The sequence below is a fragment of the Furipterus horrens genome, unplaced genomic scaffold (assembly GCF_987537825.1).
Source record: "Furipterus horrens unplaced genomic scaffold, mFurHor1.1.pri manual_scaffold_10, whole genome shotgun sequence".
Classification (NCBI taxonomy): Eukaryota; Metazoa; Chordata; class Mammalia; order Chiroptera; family Furipteridae; genus Furipterus; species Furipterus horrens.
In genome coordinates, this window is record NW_028327180.1 from 75022202 (window position 1) to 75043045 (window position 20844).

Sequence of the window (20844 nt, forward strand, 5' to 3'; positions counted from 1 at the left end):
CTCCTGATCATTTAGTTGGGTCTTTCTATGCAGAATCGGCAATCTTAACACTGGCTCTCACAGGCATTAAAAATCATCACTCTGCTAACCCAACTCACTGCTCAGACGGGTCTTCTTGAATGCAGCCTTTATTACAACCTCATTGCTGCTTCCTACACTGAAGGAATACCATGTTTTTAACTCGGGAGTTCTTCTTTCTTGCTTTATTGAAATCGGGGGTCTTACAACGACCCGATACTGTTACAAAGCACAGTGCTTTTTAACAGTAAAGCTTCTGGAAAACCCAAACAAAAGACACGTCACCCGGTGACGTCAGCCTATATACAGTTCTGTGTGGTCGCAGCACATAAGCAAATCCATTCTTGTGCCATTTCTCGGAAAAGCTTTTCAGTAAATGCACTCATGCTGCTCCAGGAGCTCTTCTCTGCAACAAGCCTCCCATCTGCCATCAACAAGTTAAGACGGAGAGAACTAACAGCTGCGGAAGGGAAAGATTGATGCTTTGATTAACCAGCTGAGCAGTTAAGAGGAGGGCGAAATTAATAACTTACATTCAAAAGTGATTTAAGGGATCAGATTGGTCACAGAAAATGAAACCAATGCTTTTGAAAGGAATATCCTAACGAAAAAAACAACTCACCGTGGTGGATTCAGTTTTACTCAAAAAGCCTGGGACACAGAAAACAGGAAACTGGTCAAAGGCTCCTGCATGTTAGAGCCTTTTACAGACTCACTGCGTTGAGTCTAACAACCGCGACTGAATGCAGCCTCCAACGTGCTCAGAAGAATGGGTAAGTCCATGCATTTATGTGTCTTGTACAGCCAGCAAGGAATCATGCTTTTAAAAATAAACCACTGAATTCAGTTGTTATGAAGGGAATCGCTGTCATGTTTTTGTATCTTGACATTTTGGTTAAAAGCACATACTGCTGATGACAGGATATGTTTTATCTTCTTAATGGTTTAAGTTTTGTTCCAGTCACACTAACAAGGTTAGTTTTTCTGCAGTAAATGAAAAATAAGTTATAGGCAGTGAAATCTTTCACCATAATGTTATGTTTTGTTTTGTTTTAAATAGCTCCTATGTTCTGCTGAAAAATGCCCTATCTTCTTGTTTTCCTTAAATTATATTCTGCAGGCTTACATTTCAAGTGGCCATTAGGGGCTCCTATGCTGGCAGCAATATATGCAATGAGTATGGTTTTAAAAATGCTGCCTGCTCTGGGAATGGCGTGTCCACCCAAATGCCGCTGTGAGAAGCTGCTCTTCTACTGCGACTCTCAGGGCTTCCACTCAGTGCCAAACGCCACAGACAAGGGCTCCCTGGGCCTGTCCCTGAGGCACAATCACATCACAGAGCTTGAAAGGGATCAATTTGCCAGCTTCAGCCAACTTACCTGGCTCCATTTAGACCACAATCAAATTTCAACAGTAAAAGAAGATGCTTTTCAAGGACTATATAAACTTAAGGAATTAATCTTAAGTTCCAACAAAATATTTTACTTGTCAAACACAACTTTTACCCAACTGATTAACCTGCAAAATTTGGACCTGTCTTTTAATCAGCTGTCATCTCTGCACCCAGAGCTTTTCTATGGCCTTCGGAAGCTGCAGACCTTACACTTACGGTCCAACTCTCTGCGGACTATCCCAGTACGCCTATTCTGGGACTGTCGTAGTCTGGAGTTTCTAGATTTGAGCACAAACCGTTTGCGAAGTTTGGCTCGTAATGGATTTGCAGGATTAATCAAACTGAGAGAGCTTCACCTAGAGCACAACCAGCTGACGAAGATTAATTTTGCTCATTTCCTACGGCTAAGCAGTCTGCACACACTCTTCTTACAATGGAACAAAATCAGCAACTTAACATGTGGGATGGAGTGGACCTGGGGCACTTTAGAAAAGCTAGACCTGACTGGAAATGAAATCAAGGCCATCGACCTGACAGTGTTTGAAACAATGCCTAATCTTAAAATACTCCTAATGGATAACAACAAGTTAAATAGCCTTGATTCCAAGATCTTAAATTCCCTGAGATCCCTCACAACTGTTGGCCTCTCTGGCAATCTGTGGGAATGCAGCCCGAGAATATGTGCTTTGGCGTCCTGGCTGGGCAGTTTCCAAGGTCGGTGGGAGCAGTCCATCTTATGCCACAGTCCTGACCACACCCAAGGAGAGGATATACTAGATGCAGTTCATGGATTTCAACTCTGCTGGAATTTATCAACCACTGTCACAGCCATGGCTACAACTTACAGAGATCCAACCACTGAATATACAAAAAGAATAAGCTCATCAAGTTACCATGTGGGAGACAAAGAAAACCCAACTACTGCAGGCATATCAGTTACTACTGAGGAACACTTCCCTGAACCAGACAATGCCATCTTCACTCAGAGGGTAATTACGGGAACAATGGCTTTATTGTTTTCTTTCTTTTTTATTATTTTTATAGTGTTCATCTCCAGGAAGTGCTGCCCTCCCACATTAAGAAGAATTAGGCAGTGCTCAATGATTCAGAACCACAGGCAGCTCCGATCCCAAACACGACTCCATATGTCAAACATGTCAGACCAAGGACCATACAGTGACTATGAACCCACCCATGAAGGACCCTTCATCATCATTAATGGTTATGGACAGTGCAAATGTCAGCAGCTGCCATACAAAGAATGTGAAGTATAATATCTACCCATCATCAAAATTATATCAGATAAGTAACCTATTTTACATAGTAGGGGCTAAATAAATATCTAATTTTTAACAATGGTGACATTAAGCCTAATTTTCAAAACCAAGTGGAGACTTAAGTTTTTGAAGCATTGAAGTGTTTTTAATTTTTTTAATGAAATCATATTTTAAGTGTGAAATGAAGCAATGCTCACGTTAATTTGCACTCTTGTTGGAAAGTCTAAAAATGCTTACTTCAAAATAAGACATTTTTTGTATATGATTATGTACTATTGAGTGTAAACATTTACACTAAGGTCTCCATATGCTATTTTTTCCTACTGAGAATGGTTTAGAAAGAAACTACTGAGTAGAAAAAGATATGGATCAATACTTGTTTGATTACTGCTTTCCATCCCAAGTACCACCACTGGCTTGCTGCTTAAAAGGAGACTTAGCAAAGTTCTCTTGTATGATAATTTGGTATTTATGCAAATCTACAATTTACTGCCAGTGTGGGAAGTATAATTTCATGTATGCTGAAGTCTGGTAAATACTAAATACTCTTCTTCCAGAGTTTTTGCCTGGGTTAATAGATATCATCCAAGTCCACATCATAAAAATCAAACCCTTTATGTAATTCTAATAAGCTATGTGACTCTTTAATATATTTAAATAATGAATCCAAGTGATGGTGAAAAGGTCTCATTACAATGAAATCAATACTAAATAATTATACTGACTTTTCATCATACACCTCTAGTTTGGCATATATAATTAACAGGTTGATTTTGTGGCATTTAGACAATTACTTTAAACTAGTATTACATTACCATTTTACTAATTAGTTTACTAAATTCCATATTTACATTTATATGTGAGGAAGATTTACAAATTAGTTTGGAGAGAAAAAAGAGCAACTGAGTCAACTTAATCCTATGACTTGCTCCCTCTAGTTTGAAAGCACACACAGAATTCTCTCTCTCTCTCTCTTTCTCAACTGTCATGATCAAAGCTGCCTTGACAAAGGGGTTTAAACCTCTTTCTTTTGCCTTTTCCTGATCCTCAAACCTCAGAGCCAAATCAAAAGTAATTGGCTAGCAACAGGCCTAACACTGATTCTTATTAGAATATATTATGAAGAAACCATTAAAAACCACTTTCTAAATATTACATGCTAAAACCTGATCTTTTGATAAAGATACATATTCACACTATACGAGCAGTTCCTTCTAAGTGAAGGGAACAACATATTACTGAGGCAAACCTTTCCGTGGTAGAACATTCTATCTATTTATGTAGCCACACAGTGGTAACTCAAAGGCAGCACGGAGGTGAGGGGATGAAAGGGAAAGGCAGCATTTTGAAATCTGATTCACAGAAACAGGTTAGCTGAAGTTAAGAGGCAGCCCACAGTGAGGCAAATGGGTAGCTGTTCCCTATCTACAGGGCAAGGCCCTAGGGCCTGCAGCTGAAAAGGGGAAAAGGAGGAGGTTCTCTGGTGTTAATACAAACATTCCATAATTAACAAATGATAATGATGCCACACTTATCATGTAGAAAAGAGCCACAAGTATTACATTTCTTCAATTATGATTTTTATGGAGAAACTATAATGTATTTGGGGTTCATATGCAAGTTACCAATTCACACAGAATTTTTCCATGAACAAAGTCCCATGTAGGCAGCAGCAAAAAACAAGACATCAGACTACTGACTTGATTTTAGAAAAATGAGCATTTTTACAGGTGGCATTTACTGTATATGAAAAAGAAAAATCACTACCATAAAAGGGAAAAGTTATCTTTTCCTTAACATGACCATTAACATGATAACCTTCATTCAAGGCATATTTTCTTCACTGTACTGAATTGAAAACATGTTAAGACTACAGTTTAACCCAGAGGTTTAATTGTAATTTTTTTTAATACTAAGAGAGGGGTGTCTATCTATATTTCAAAGAAAATGTGTCTCAGTAGAAAGCAGACAAGATCACATATTATGGTAAAAATGTACAATATAAATTTTTTTAAGGTGGGTAAATCAGTTTAGTTTGGCGAAGTCTCAGTCCAGTCGAGTTCAGCTGATCTTGAGCAGTGAGCATTTCATCTCTTCTTAAACCAGACTGTGGGCCTGCCTGGGCAGGGACAAAAGCTGATTTTATGGCATACAGCGCAGCTCACTGCTTCCCTACAGAAAGGCCGGATCTGAAATCCCCATTTGAAATGAGAGTTCCACAAGGTAAAATTTACCAACTCATTTATTTATCAGGGAAACCACGGCCATTTGTCAGAGAAAAGCTTTGTCACAATACAGCTGTGTCCTGAGCACACAAGATTCCACTCGCCTTGAAGGATAGCAAAGGAGTATTTTCTATCATTTCAACAATCAAAATTAATTGAAACTATGAGGACAAGGGTGAGAAGTACTGGCTGGGAATCCCCACATTAATCCTAAAGATTACAGTTAAGTAAAACAGACCATCAATCAGCAAAATCCCTAATGAATGTAGAAAAGTAAATTGGAAAAGCAGCCATTTAGTAATTCAGGGGAACAGCAGAGTCAAGGCCATCCACAGAATACTTTCAAGTTGAAAAATAACTGATTTTTTTGCCCTGCATTTTCTTGGCAATGCTCTCTGAAAAAAGTAACGATGCCAAATAGCATGTTCCTTTTTCATTAAAGCACAAACTTCCCTTTTGAATTGCCTACAGAGGACAGGATTCCATTGAATTTTGGTCTTTTTGGGTTTTGGTATCAGCACAGGTTTGAAGATGAGACTGCTGGTCACATGTGCCCTCTTTACCAACTGGCTAGAGTGAAAAGGCATCGCTGCTCCATCACAGACCCTGCTAAGGCAATGTTAGGGCTTTTGTTTCTCCATTTAATTTTATCCTCTTCAGCTTCCTCTCCCCACAGCACACTCCGCCCTTGGGCACTGCCCCCCCCCCCAAGGTTAGAGAAAAATGACCACTTATCAAGAACCAGAAAAATAATTAAATCTCTCTGGAAAAAGGAAAGCTAAAGAAGGTTATGACACTGTACCCACCTAGTAATGAAAAGCTAGTTTGGAATCACTTATGTTCATTTCTGTAGTTTGCCAGGGTTTTCAATCACCTCTCTAGAATGAGAGTGGGCTGATAAATTTGCAAATCCACACACAACTCAGAGAGACTACCCACTGCCAACATCAAAGAGCAAAGATACTAATTTTTAAGCCAAAAAATCTGCACTAATACATGTAATTTCTTAATGTGCCTAAGTTAATTTCTGTACCAATTTAATGAATAGAATTGATTGAACTTACCAAGTCCACTAATTATTAAAATCCACCTGCTTATTCTGATGTTAGTCACCAAGAGCTAGACTCCATTTTTCCAATAAAAATGAGCCCCATGTAGCACTAGGTTTGAATTCTAAAACTGAAAAAAAGATGTATTTTCTTAAGGCATACTTCCTATACAGAGCTATTGGGGGAGGGGTGAGGACTATAAATACCCCATTCTCCCCTCTAAATTGTGGATATCAATATGAAATTTGAAAAAATATTTTTAGAAACTGACTTACATGATCATTTTCCTAACAGAGAAACACAGTGACAGACCTGTCTCAAAAGTCTGTTTTGAGATATGCTTTTCATGTCTTATTGGTTAATGTGCTTCAACCAGAAAGACAAAGGTCATTAAGGCCATCCACCAATAGTTAAATATTTCTGCCCCTTAGCTAGGGAAAACTTGAATGATTTAAGGCAAAAACACACAGAAAACGATGGTTTAAGCTTTCATCCTGTTATTGCAAGCATTTGGAAACAGCTGCTACTCCTTCAACTAACCTATTCTTCCTTGGTAATTAAAAATAAAAAGTTTCATCTATGTAATGTTTGTTGACCCTTTCTATCAACACAGACTGAAAACCAAAAGTACAGTCCAAACACATTGTGTTCAATCACCTTAAGAGCCATTTTGAGGGGGGAGGGCAAATGGGTTGGGGGTGGGAAGAGAATACTATAACACTGGGGTTCTGGGGGGAGACGGTTAACGAAGTGCAGTGTACAGGAAAGTTTTATTATTAAAATGGTGTATACTGAAAAAAGTGAATGTCTTTTTATTTTTTAAGTTGTTCTTGGTAAGCTATTTTGATATGTGAAACCTAACAAACAAACCATTTATGACAGATACAGAAAACTTAAATGAACAGCCATTTCATACCATGTTCTCTACAATGCCAAATGTACCAGTTGAATAAAGGACAGCTAATCATCACCTGTCTTAATTCAGAGACAGGCAAAACTAAAGTAAAGTTAAGGGGGGCAAAAGGGAGCTGACTAAAAAGCTACCATGCCAATTAACAACAGTCATGCAATGAGAATTGCTCTGTCACAAGCCTTGACAAGTGGACAAACAGCTGTCTATGGGGCTCACAGGGCCTAGGGTTGGCCACTGTCCCCCAACTTCCTTAACAGTAGACTGCTGCCACAGCCTGGGGAGCTTCAAAAAGGCACTTAAATTACCTAGCCCCAGCAAACAGCAACTTGGCTTCTACTTCAGAGGTCCACTAGGGTACATCTCAGCAGCATCTTCCACACCACTCCTGAGAGGGAGAACCACAGGTGCTAAACATCTGGGTTCTCGAGGATCCCTACATGACCTACTCACACTAGATGCCAGCTCACTATGGATATGGATATGGATAGGGGAATGGGAGGCAAGATTTTTAACTAGTGTCCCTCAACTGGCATAGGTAAACATCCCCAGGACAGGATGCTACGCCTGGGCAGCAGTGGGGCAGAAACTGCCATGGCCTTAAGGAGGTAACTATTAGGAGTCTGCAATACTAGAGTACTGCAGAGAACAAGACAGGCAGGAAGAAACAAGGCTACCCGCTTCCCCAACACCCAAGGATAAGGGAATCGGAGAGGCTAAGAGAGCTCCTGCACCAAAAACCCAGCAGTAACTAGGGCAGAGGCAAGAAGCACAGAACAAAATTTTACTGTCAAACTGATCCAGTGTGCACTAGAGGGCACAGGTGATGGTGGTTTCAAATTGTACAAAGGAATGAATTCCAATACTTACCAAGTTAAAAGCAGAGCTTATTAATATAGCACATTTTAACCTTGAAAACCCAATGTAAAGCTACATCTGATTTCTTTATCAGTTATTTTCATTAGCTTGTCCTGTACACCACAGCATTCTCAGGTTCCCACTCAAATTTTTAATAGATTTCTTCAAGGTCTGTTTAAAGAGTTCTTTCTTTTTTTCTTTCTTTCTTTATATCTAACCAGCTAGGTACTCAAGTCTCCTTCAGAGAGACAAAATGTACTACAAATTGTCTTTTACAACGAGAGACGGGGGAAAGGTGAAAATCAAAGCTACTCCAAACATCTTTCCTTAGCCTGGGTTCCTCCTCATTAGTCAATGTTTTGGGAACACTCTTGACAGACAGATGTTGAGCTTCCCTTCCCCTATCAGAAGAAGACATTAAAGAGCAAATTTCCAGCTTCAGGTACAATGGGGTACCCTATCCCACAAAGCCCACAACTGAATATATACCATCCCTTTGTACATGGAGGCCCAAGAGCAAAGCCTAGTTCATGGCCTCCAACTCAGGACCTCCTGCTTCGAAACCCAACGGAAAGAAGTGTCTGTGAACAACCCTGATAGCAGAGTCCGTCCAATGGCTCAACCAACACCCAAAGAGAGAAGGCTCTTCTCACACTTGAGGACTAAATTTTAAAACTGCAGCCCAGGAGACAATTCCCAAAGTCTTTTTACAATTTTCATCAAGATCACTTTACCAAAAACCACAGTGCAGAAATGTAAAAATGTCATAACTTCACTGAATACACATTCACATTTGCGTTCAGTGCACAAGAACACACACACACACAATCTCCAGGTTGCTTTTTCTGGAAAATCATCTGACAAAAACACTACAGCCATTTATATTAGCTCACCTGTTTCATCGCCATGATAATCAAAAAATGTTCCTCTTGTGAGGAATAAAAACATTTCCTATGGCCTAATGCCAACTGCATAAAGGGCAACTGCTCAGCTGCTAAAACCTCTGAAAATGATGTATTATTCACATATAACCTATTTCTTTAAAGCCAAGTAAACTTAGCATAATATAGTCATAAGTACAGAATGGCTGAAATAATGTAAAGAGATCAAAAGCAGAGATTCTGAATTCTAAGGGTCCGGGATATGTTTCACAGGATATAAGAACCTCTTCAAATTACAATACAATTATTGTAAGTCCAGAGATTTCACCAGATTCTAAGATTTTCTTTTTAAAAATAATTAGCTGACGACATTTTTTTTAAATTGTTTTGAGAGAGAGAGGAAGGGAGAGAAACACAGATGCGAGAGAGAAGCATCGATTGGTTGCCTCTGTAAGTGCCTACACCAGGGGTCATACAGGGCCAGACCGGGGCCCGCATGCACCTATGCCTAGACCAGGCATTGAACTCACAACTAAGATATATGCCCTGACCAGGAATCGAATCCGCAACCTTTCAGTTACAGGTCAACACTGTGACCGACTAAGCCACACAAGCCAGAGCAGATCCTAAGGGTTTTGATAGCTCATAAAAAAAAGCCCCAGTAGAACAATGAAATAGTTATTTCTAATATACACTAATTTGGCCTTGATCTTCCTGGTGGACAGGCAAGTAACAAAATCAACAGCTTTCATTTGCTCTAAGAGGTAAACTGGCTTATTTCAGGGAGGAGATACTTCTTTCATCTGATAAAGGAAACTAATTTATTTGGGGGAGAGAGAGAGACTTAAGTGAAGAAGTCTACAAATTATTTATAAAACAGAGCCAGCTATAGGAAAAATAAGGAAACATGTCAGACAGTATCTCCAAGAAGGTTTTAGAGAACAGACTTGTCCTTCATGCCAGCCCTTGAAAAAGCTAAGGGTAAGGGGCCTACACAAGCATGTTGCATGCTTTGTTGTGATCTAGAATGAACAAGCACCAACTTAGAAGAGCAGTTCTTGTTTCCTCCTCATCATATCCTTGGGATCCAAACTAGAGTGTTCTATCACATAAGGGATATCCAGTAAATACCTACTCTATTACATTACAAATCTTCTAGACAAGGAGTGTAATTTAAAATTTAAAAATGTTCCACTACATCATGAACAAAGAGAAGCATATTTCATGCATCATCTCTAGTTGTGCTGGTGATAATAACAAATATGCTCCTTGGGAAAGAATCTATAAGATGATAACTAATATCCTAAGAAAGAACACATTTAAAAAGATAAAGCATTCATTGATCTGAACAGCTGTCAGAAACTTTAACTGACTCTTTAAAATTTAAAATACATTCCACATGCCATTAGAAAAACCACCTATATTTCAACAGGAACAAATAGCACAGTGATTAACAGTCCTGCTCCACACTTAGGCTTATGACCGTGGAAAACTCCTTCAATCTCACTCTGCCTTGGGCCTCTCATTCTTAACAGGAAAACAGCAGTAACAACCAAAGGGGCACTTAATACCTATAAAGTCCTGAGAACAAGCTTGCATAAAACAAACATTCACTAAATGTTTGTTGGGACTCCCCAGCTTCCTCATGCAACCATAGAAAGAATTACAACCAGATCTCAAAAACAAATAACCACCAGAACTGTAAGAAAACTGAGCCATATGTAAATCCAACAACCAAGGATTTAAGAAGCCACATTCATCCAGATGAGTAGGAGGGGCGGAATCTCAGAGACAGGGTGAAGAGGCGCTGTGGCACAGGGAAGTGACAGCGGCACAGACGGTCCCACATTCACGTGTGGTAGATAAAAATCAGGAGGGATACCCTGGGAGGGAGCAATCCCATACCCAGGCCAGACTGCATAGCCCAGGGTTCCAGCACTGGGAAGATAAACCCCCATTACCACTGGCTGTAAAACAAGTAGGGGTTGGGGCGGGGGAAGAAACTGCAGGATTTTCGCCACTTAAAGGGCAGGTCTGAGAATGTATGCAAATCCCAGGCAGCAGCTGGAAGGGGGCCTATCACATACAGGAAGTGGGTAAAGTGACTGGAAACAAGGCAAGTGCCGGGCAAATTGCCCGAAGCCAGGTAGTGGCACTGTCACCCCTCTGACCACTCTACCACACACAGAGCCACAAAACAGTGACGTGGGTTGCCCCACCCTGGTAATTACCTAAAGATCTGCCCCACACAATTTACAGGTGCCTTTGCTACATAGGCCATGCTACTAGAACAGGGAGTAAAAGCAGCTCTACCTAATACGAAGAAACAAACTCAAGGAGGCTGCCAAATTGAGGAGGCAAAGAAATATGGCCCAAATAAAAAAACAGAACAAAACCCCAGAAAAAAAACTAAATGAAATGGAGATAGCCAACCTAACAGATGTAGAGTTCAAAATACTGTTGATAAGGATGCTCAGAGAACTCACTGAGTATAGCAAAAAAAAATAAAGGAAGAAATGAAGGTTACACAAAGTGAAATATATAAAAATATACAGGGAATCATCAGTGAAGGGAAGGAAGTTGACATTCAAATCAATAATTTGGAACAGAAATAAGAAACAAGCATGCAACAAAACAAGGAGAGGGTGAGGAACCTCTGAGACAACTTTAAACATACCAACATCTGATTATTAGGGGTGCCAGTAGGAGAACAGAAAGAGCAAGAAATTGAAAATTTGAAAAAATAATGAAAAAACACTTTCCTAATTTGACAAAGGACATAGACATACACGTCCAGGAAGCACAGAGTCCCAAACAAGTTGGGCCCAAAGAGGACCACACCAAGACACAGCATAATTAAAATTTCAAAGGCTAAAGATAAAAGAGAATCATAAAAGCGGCAGGAAAAGAAAAGAGTTACCTACAAAGGAGTTCCCATAAGATGATCAGCTGATTTCGCAAAAGAAACTAGGGAGGCAAAAAGGGGCTGGCAACAAGTATTCAAAGTGATGAAAAGCAAGGACCTACAACCAAGATTGCTCTATCCAGCAAAGCTATCATTTAGAATGGAAGGGCAAATGAAGTGCTTTCCAGACAAGGTAAAGCTTAAAGGAATTCATTATCACCAAGCCATTATTACATGAAATGTTAAAGGAACTTATTTAAGAAAAAGAAGATCAAAACTATGAACATTAAAATGACAAACTCACAACTATCAAAAACTGAATCTAAAAAACAAAAACAAAAACAAAAACAAACTAAGCGAACAACCAAAACAGGAACAGAATCACAGGTACAGAGATCACTGGGAGGGTTATCAACTGGGAGAGGGAAGGGGAAGAATGGAGTAAATGGTGCAGGAATTAAAAAGCATAATTGGTAGGAACAAAATCGACAAGGGAATGTTAGGAATAGTACAGTATAGGAAAGAAAGAAACTGAAGAACTTATACGCACAACCCATGGGCATGAACTAAAGGGGAGGATTGCTGGGAGGGAGGGGAAGACAGAGGGAGGAAAACTGAAACAATTTTAACAGTATAATCAATAAAATATGCTTAAAAAATAAAAATAAATAAATGTTTGTTGTTTTTAATAGCAATATGTGGACCAGGCCTAGTCAGATAGCTCAGCTGATTAGAACGTTGTCCAGATATGTCAAGGTTGTGGGTTCAATCCCCAGCCAGTGGACATTAAAGAAGCAACCAATTAATACAAAGTATAATAAATGAAACAGCACTATGTGGAGAACTAGATGTGACAGATTCATCAAGTAAAGAACATAATCACATTGAAAGACATGTTCAATCCCAGTATTGCTCCCCCAAACTCTCTATTTCCTAGTCTCACTTCCCTCACTAAGTTAATGTATAGTCTCCAAAATTAAGATTAATAATTAATGAGAGCTTTTAACAAGTCAACAGCCTGGATACACTTTTTATATTTAAAAGTGATATAAAACTGACCACATTATTTTATAGTTAAGCAATTTGCTTTATCAAATACATAATATTAGACATGACATTTTTCTGGTTTGGCTTTATGAATCAAGGCTATATTTTATATTTCATAAGATTTAAAATTCCTAATTCTACAATTCCTTCTGGGTAGTCACTTAAAATAAAGTTATGTCTCTTTTCTTTATTCAGTAAAATCATGTTGGACAACATATACTATCCATTATCATAAACAAATACTATTTTTCAAAAGAAATAACCTCATTGGTATCTCAGCTTCTGACGATTTTATTTTAGGACAAAATACATGACTGAGAATTAAAGATCATAATGACATCCTTTTTTTTTGCTTAGAAAAAAATGTACTTCAAGTCTACCACATCTAATTTAGGAAGCAGCCCATCTAATTATGACAGATCTGGTTTCTAAGCAGATTTGCCAGAATTATCAAGGGGTATGAGTAGGGGAGTTATGACAGTTTAAAAACACAAAGATAACCCGTCAACCCAGTGCAAACAGGAGGGTATGTTTTATGGTTGTTGGATAGTGACCCTCCATTACTCCCAAAATCTCTATTAAATATAAAGCTTGCTAAGAATTAACCTGTCTGAATGAATAGATACATTTAGTCTTATCAGAACCTGCAGATTACATGGCCTAGACTTCTCAAATCAAGAACTTCTTTCTTGATACTGTCTTTATAAGATCATGATCCAGTTCATCCTACAAGGAAAATCACTTTATCTCCTCCTTCACCCACAACTTTTCTCCACTTTCTCACATATTTTGAAGGTGTGCTTCTCTCTTTCCTTATTTATCAACACATGAACAAGCTTTTCACATACCTGCTTCTCCTCATGGCTCCCAAAATACCAAGGATAATCACCTTATTAAATGAAAAACCAGTTGAAGTATATCCACTGCTGAGCACTTACCTTCAAAGAAATACCTGTAATTTAAAAAATACTCCTCAACCCACAAAATTGCGTGCCTATAAGCTGCAAAATGATCCATACAAATCAGGAAATAATGCCAGAAATACAAGTACAATCACTTATCTACATTGTCTACCCTTCCCTTTGTATAGATTCAAGTATCAAATAATGTTCATTCACTTCGCTTTTATTTTCAAGAGACCAGAAATACCAACCATTTAAGAATAAAACCCTTTTGCTTTTAAATTAGCACTCACTCCCACTCTCTGACTAAATAAAATTCCCAGCACACTTCACATCTTAGTATTTTAGGAGTGGGGAAAGTGCCTTGGGACAAAGAGGACTGGGAGAAGAAGACATGGTTGTGAAAATTTCATAAGTGTCAAATTCTTGGGGCAATAATAAGCAGTAACACTTACTTCTCTCATCTCTGCTCTAAAAGTTCACACCCATTTTATCACAATGACCACAAAAACACTGAACTTCCACGTGAAAGTATGCCCTGCACAATTTTTGCCCAAAGAAAGACAGCAGAATCATTCCAAGACCTGCACGTGGCACACACTGAGAACTGAGTTCAGAAGTGACCTTGACAGTGCTTCTCTCCAATCAATCTAACTTCCCTTGAAACTCACCAGGGGAGGAACTGCAGTGGGAAAGGAAGGAAAAAGAAGCTACTACTCTCAGCACACTCCTAGAGACATCTGGGACAGTGCTCCGTCACTTCATCTCTCCCTCTTTTCTCCTGACAATCCCTCATGCCAGTGTGTGCAAAACTGCTCTCTGACACTTAGCATCATCTTCCAATAACTAGAGCCCATTTTATTATTGTGTTAAAACTGCCAGTCTAAGATCTGTCATTACTCTACATGAAAACCTAATAGCAGATGCTCAGTTTTCTCCCTTTGATACATCATTCCTGAAGTGTCAAAAACATTACAGTGCATAAGCAATATCATCTAATTTGTGCTTGCTTAGAATTAGGTGTGAGATGAATTACAGACAGACGTGAAGAACTGGACAAACTGTAAAAGGTTTACTTAGTCTAGTAGACATTCCCACCAAACTTGGGTTGGCCAAAAAGTCTGTATGTTTTTTTCTGTAAAATAAAAGACACGTTTTTCATTTTCACCAATAACTATTGATTTGGATATTTTGAGTATGTTGGCTATCTCCCACGTGGTATAATGTTGATTGTTCTCAATTAATGCCTCAATTTGATCACTATGAACTTCAACTGTTCTACCCAACTGTGGAACACCGTCCAGAGAGAAATCTCCAGCACAGAACTTTGCAAACCACTTTTGACACATTCAATTAATCAGAGCACCTTCTCCATACACTGCACAAATCTTTTTTTACATTTCAGTTGCATTTTTACTTTTCTTGAAATAATAAAGCATAATATGCAGAAAATGTTGCGTATTTTCTTCCATCTTCAATATTAAAATGGCTATGGAAAAATTCACCAATTGGGTAAGATTTTTTTTTAATGCAGGCTGATTTGACAGCTGTTACAACATACTCTAACAAAATTGTTTCGAATGAAGTTAAAGACAACTAAGCACTACTACAGCCATCATACCAAAAAACCAAAAAAACATTTTGGTCAACCCAATACATCACTATCAATTATTATAAAATTATTAAAGATATGTTTATGTTAAAATCACATACCTACTGGCTTCTCGAAAACAATAAGTATTTTAAAGATCTCATCTTCTAAGTATTTTGTTAAATTCCTCAGTTTTTTTATTTAATCTTTATTGTATTTTTTCCACTACTATTTAGTCCCCTTATACCCCCCTCTCCCCCACAATCACCACACTGTTATCCATGTCTAGGAATCCTTTTTCCTTTAAATTCCTTAGTTTAAACTGGGAAGGAGAACTCCCTCTTTATTCTGATGTTATTAACTAGCATTTAAACTGAATTTCAAGACCTGCTGCTATCAATTGAGATTAAGCACACTACAGATGGCACAAATGGGAAGGGGAGGGATGGGAAAGAATAAGATTCAGCTTTGGGTGGGACAGAATACGATTCAGTTTTCACCATGTTAAAGCTGAAGTGTTTGCTAGCCATTCAAGTAGAGATGACAAGTACAGGGTAAATATAGCTGGAAATATAAATTTTGAAGTCATTATTAGTGAACAAAGGTATTTAAAGAATGAATGAGGTCACCAGGGGAATGAGGGTGGATGGAGAAGAAACTCCACAACCACACTTTTCTCCTACATCAGTCTGAGGAATTTATCAAATGGCAGTCAACAAAAAAAGGTTTATTTTCAAGGGTAGCATCCCCTTGACATCAAAGGCAGTTAAGCAAAGCATGTTCTATTGGGAAACTAATAAGAATAGGTCAACTTAATTAATTACAATAATCTGAGCCAAAGGAACTGTCAGCAATTAAGCATCTGCACACATGTGACTACCATGAGTCCATCATTCATCACATGTTTTCCATGTGAAGTAGGTGCTGGAGAGAGAGAGCCCTGCCCTACTGAAGTAAAATAAATAAAGAACAAATAAGAGATCATGGGACAATCAGAGAAGCTAGTTTTAATTTGGGGGAAATGTACAGATTATGTACATAAACTATAAGTCAGCCAAATAATCAATAAAAAGATAACCACAATAATTTTCTCTATCTTCATAGAGGTTTGGGTTACAATGTACATCTATCAAAACTCATCAAATAATACACTTAAAATGTGTAGATTCCACTATTTGTAAAATTTACCATTAAAAAGTTAAACTCTAGTTAATGACACGCATGCTGCAATGTTTAGAGGTGTAGTATACAAATGTCTGCAACTGACTTTGAAATTCATCAAAACATAACATGGATACAGGGATGGATGAATATGTGATAAAGCCAATATAACAAAATGTTGATCAACAGAGTCTAGGAAATGGGTATATATATATATATATATATATATATATATATATATGAGTGCACATTGTACAATTCTTTCAGCATGTCTGCATGAAAATTTTCATAATAAAATGTTGGGAAGAAAGGAAAAAATAAAATTACAATTGTAATTTGTGGTATTGGCAATATAACACACTATTCCTCTACTAGACCTACAGAATTGCATGGTGGTTAAGAGCTTGGACTCTGGAGCCAGGCTGGGTTCAAAGTGTAGCACCTCCACTTACTACCTTGAACAAGTCATTTAACCTCTATGCCTTAAAAGTATCAAACTCATGCTCTGAAGATAAAATGGGAATGTGTGTAAAGCACTTCAAGCAATTCCTAGCACATGTAAGTGCCAAAGTGCAAGCTATTTTACTACTATTACTACTAAATTTTTAAAATAATTCAACAAGGACTACTTTAATTTCCACCCTATGAGATGCTAGGGTGATAGGCCCCTGCCCTCAGGAGATTACAATTTAGCTGGAAATAAAACTTACAATATTCAATAAGTAACTAATAAAAGAGAATAAGCCCAACAATGTGAACTGGATGGTACCACCTAGATTACTGCTATTTCGAGAACAGGGAGGGCACTGAAGAATGCAGTGAAGAAATGAGCTTCAAGCTTGGTATAAAAGTACCAAGCTGGCAGGCTGCAAGGATAACCACAGACGACTCCCATAAGCGCAGCCACACACAGGTTGACCAAGGAAAGGTCCTCTGCGACCAGGAAGGGTGCTTAGATTTAACATGGTCAGCAAGAACAGCCAACTGCGGATTTCAGGAGATGGCTGAGCTATGATGATCAAAACAGTGATTTAGAAAAATGTATTTTGTCAGTTTTTCTTCTTTTGCTGAGAAAAACAAAACCCACAACTTCAACTATCAGAAAAGGGCTGCTAATGAAGATTGATAAGGGAAAGAGGTTTACTTAAAGAACAAGCAAAGGGTAAGAACCAATGGTTAGTTGAGACAGAACAAATGACTCTCCAAAATCTTTGCTCAAGAGAAATGGGCAACAGCCTGGAGCATGAGGGAAAAAGCAGTAAAAAAACAAACACCACCACCAAAAAAATAAACCACTCATTTACCCAGATGTACTAAATAAAACCATCCAACTTCCCATGTTAAATATCAGGTTTACACAATTAATCTCTGATCTAAAACTATTTTCTGAAAAGATACATAGCATCTCCATGCTTCCATATTTATGGCTTAAACCATATTTATGGCTTTCTTTTTAAGCGTAAGGACTTCCCCTCATGAATTAGACACACACAAAAAAAGCAGAACCATTTTCTACTTCGTAAAGTATGTGGCAAAGCTCTAGTTGGAGTTCCATTCACTCTAGTAAATGTTATCTCCTTTTCCAATTTTAACCATGTACTCAAAAATTTTGCAAGACAAGGAAGGGTAGTCTAAAACTATTTAACCCTGTGAGTGTCAATGTCGCTGTGAGCAACACTGACAAATTTTCCCAAAAATGCCAGCGTTGCTCCCAGTGGCTCTTTATTCAATGGCTATAAATGTAAATAACAATGGAATAATTCGTATCTTATGTTTTATTCTTTTTTTGTACCTCAGGTTATATATTGATGTAATTTTTTCTCATGTTGATCCAAATTTCGAATTACGCATGGCATTCAAATGGTTAAAAGTTTTAAACTTCTAGAAGAGTAATTTCTGACTCCCTAATGTGGTACAAATATTAAACAAATGCAAGAGCACAGTGTAGTGACAATCTGTTAAATTTGCTCCCTCACATACTACAGAAGAACTGCACTGTAAGGTTTAATTTGTTACTTTCATATAAGGAAGTTCATTAATGGTTTCACTGTTAGAAACCTCAGTGGAACTATTATTTTTTTGTTCAAAATATGTGAAAAGGCTGCCAATACAATTTTAATAAAAGACTCAAATGGTTACCTACCTCCCATCTTAATAACAAAAATTGAAGATGAAAATGACATCTTAAAGGGTTACACTTATAACAGTAACAACTTTCAAAAATTCAGAATCCCTTCATTACCAACCTAAATTTAACTCAATCATGCCTTTAGTTCCTACTCCATAATCAAATGCTTTTTCTTCAGAAAGACTTTCAGAAATCCTCATAAATAAAAGTTCTTCAATGTCTCAAATGAGAACATACATTTCTTTCTTTCCCCACATTTTCATTACAATCAAGAGTAGCTAATAAAAATTTATCCAATTAGGCAAATCATCAAAATTATCGTATGTCCAGGCTTTTTCCACAGACTTAAGAATTCTACATTTTTATTTAACCAAAGCAGGGGAAAAGCAAATAGGGAGAACCTACCAGAAATCAATTCTTGTTACTTTTTCCAGCTCTTTCTACAAGAAGAAAAGGGACATGCTTTTCCCTCCACTAAGAGAGTGACAAGTAGAGACCTGTCTCACCTACCAAGCACAGTATGGAAGTGTGGGTTCCCCACACACTCCCAAGCAAGTGTCCATGACAGAAAACTACTAGTAAAACAGCATTCCAAGGTTTGCCAGAAAAAGAAGGTAAAAACTCAGTAAGGTGTAAATTTTTTAGGAAACAGGCAAAAAAGAAAAAGTTTTACCCAGTATGTACTGGATTTTCTGTCATTGCTATTAAAGGGCTTCTGCTGATAAATTTGCAATTTACTGCATCCACAATAATATTTTTATATAGAAACTATAAAAGCTGGCTTGTACTGGACATTTTTACTTCATTAGAAAAAGAACCTCTCACTTGAATTTGTACAGAATCATATTCAATGCCTGCATTCAGAAACTTGTATATCCATAAATAAATTGCAGATACCCACACAAATTTTGCAGATGTGGGTAAAAATAAAACAAAATAAATATTCTTAACACTATTAATGAGTATAGAAATCCTGTAGATGTGATATCAATGAGAATTGTATAAGAAGGTTCATAATAGAATGCTATAGAAGGAAAGGCTCTGAAAACCTTTATTAAACTAGCTCCATGACTGGCCTTCTTCCTCCATCTATCCAGGTCAAATATATTTTGATCATAAGCAACTAAATGGCCTGTTTGAAAAGAATTTGTATAAAACCTAAAATCTCAAAGTCAGGCAATTAACTGCTACCCTGTATTTAACCATGTAATTTTTGAAAAGGAATTTGTGTTTGGAATATGCCAATTTATATGAAAATTCTCACTTGGAATGTGAAAATTCTTCCCTAGATGCACTCAGTTAAATAGTCTTTTCACTTTTTGTACTACTTTTGTATGTGCTTCATACACACAGCCACATTCCTTTTGAATATTTTCGTTCAGTCCTTAAGCAACAACTAAGAAGTATGTTGTACAGGTGTGTTATACAAGTATGACAGAGTTAGTATTTCCCTTCTACAGAGCAACCAACTAATGGAGGCTTTTAAGACTCAAATAGTCGATCAGTAATTCTTGATTAATAAAACTAATCGAGCACACAGTGAACGTAGACAATGTTATCATTCACCTATAAGCATAGCTAAGGCCAAAAAATAAAATAAAATCTGTTAGTGTTGAAACATAACTAAATTTAGACTAATTTCCCAATTTTAAACTAAAGTAAATATTTGCTAGTATAACCTGGTATGTGACAAAGTAGTATTTCAATTAAGAAAAAAAGGTTTATTAATAATTAGTACAGAATAAGTCACTAGAGCCAGCTAGAAGAAATAGTGACTCTGATGAATTTATATTATGTTGGCTTAGCTTATTCTGAAAATAATTTCCCAGAATTCCCGTCTCTGCACAATTCTAGTTTAGCCTGGACCACATGAGACATCCTTGACTGACATTTGGAAGGTGGAAATGATGGAGCAACCATTTGTTGTTAAATCCTCACTTGAGGACATGCCCACCGACTCTAAAGAGAGGGAGGGTGGCCTGGCACCGAACCTGCAACCCAGGCATGTTCCCTGACCAGGAATCAAACCTGTGACGCTCACTGGCCAGGCAGCAACCATCTTTTTTATGCTGGGATGGTAGGCAGAGGTGCAAGTTGTTTTGCAGGTCACACACATTGCTGATTTTCTGCTGGATCACTTTGTTAGGTGAAGCAGCAACCAAGAAGACCACAACTCCAACAGGATTTTCTCCTTCAGCTTTTCTGACTTGAAGCTTAGATAGGAGGCCAAAATGAGTTCCAGGCTGTCCTCATGGGATCCAGTTCAAGTTTCAGGGTAACCTATTTCACATATAGCATCCTCTAGTACTGACCATATCCCCTGCTAACGTCTGGCTCCAGCATCAGACACAAAAGAAACAAACTCACCTAAACTGTTTAATCTGTTCCCATGATTGCATATGGTCAAATCCCTGTAATAAATTCCTTACATTTTTTTCATAGTTGCTCTGCTTCTGTGATTGAACCCTCAGTGACACAAAGGGTGTATGTGTGTGTGAT

At 37.9% G+C, this 20844-nt stretch overlaps 2 protein-coding genes across 2 annotated transcripts in view; one reads left to right on the top strand and one right to left on the bottom strand.

The window, feature by feature from the left end:
• Nucleotides 1-20844, bottom strand: part of CTNNA1 (catenin alpha 1) — a 180563-nt gene that overhangs the window by 57748 nt on the left and 101971 nt on the right. The window lies entirely within an intron of this gene.
• On the top strand, nucleotides 1099-2775 carry LRRTM2 (leucine rich repeat transmembrane neuronal 2). Its single transcript, XM_090288989.1, has one exon. The coding sequence runs from the start codon at nucleotides 1099-1101 to the stop codon at nucleotides 2683-2685; it is 1587 nt and encodes a 528-aa protein (XP_090145115.1). The 3' UTR covers nucleotides 2686-2775.

Coding starts and splice junctions, on each gene's coding strand:
- LRRTM2 (XM_090288989.1), top strand. CDS start 1,099: ATGCCCTATCTTCTTGTTTTCCTTAAATTATATTCTGCAGGCTTACAT.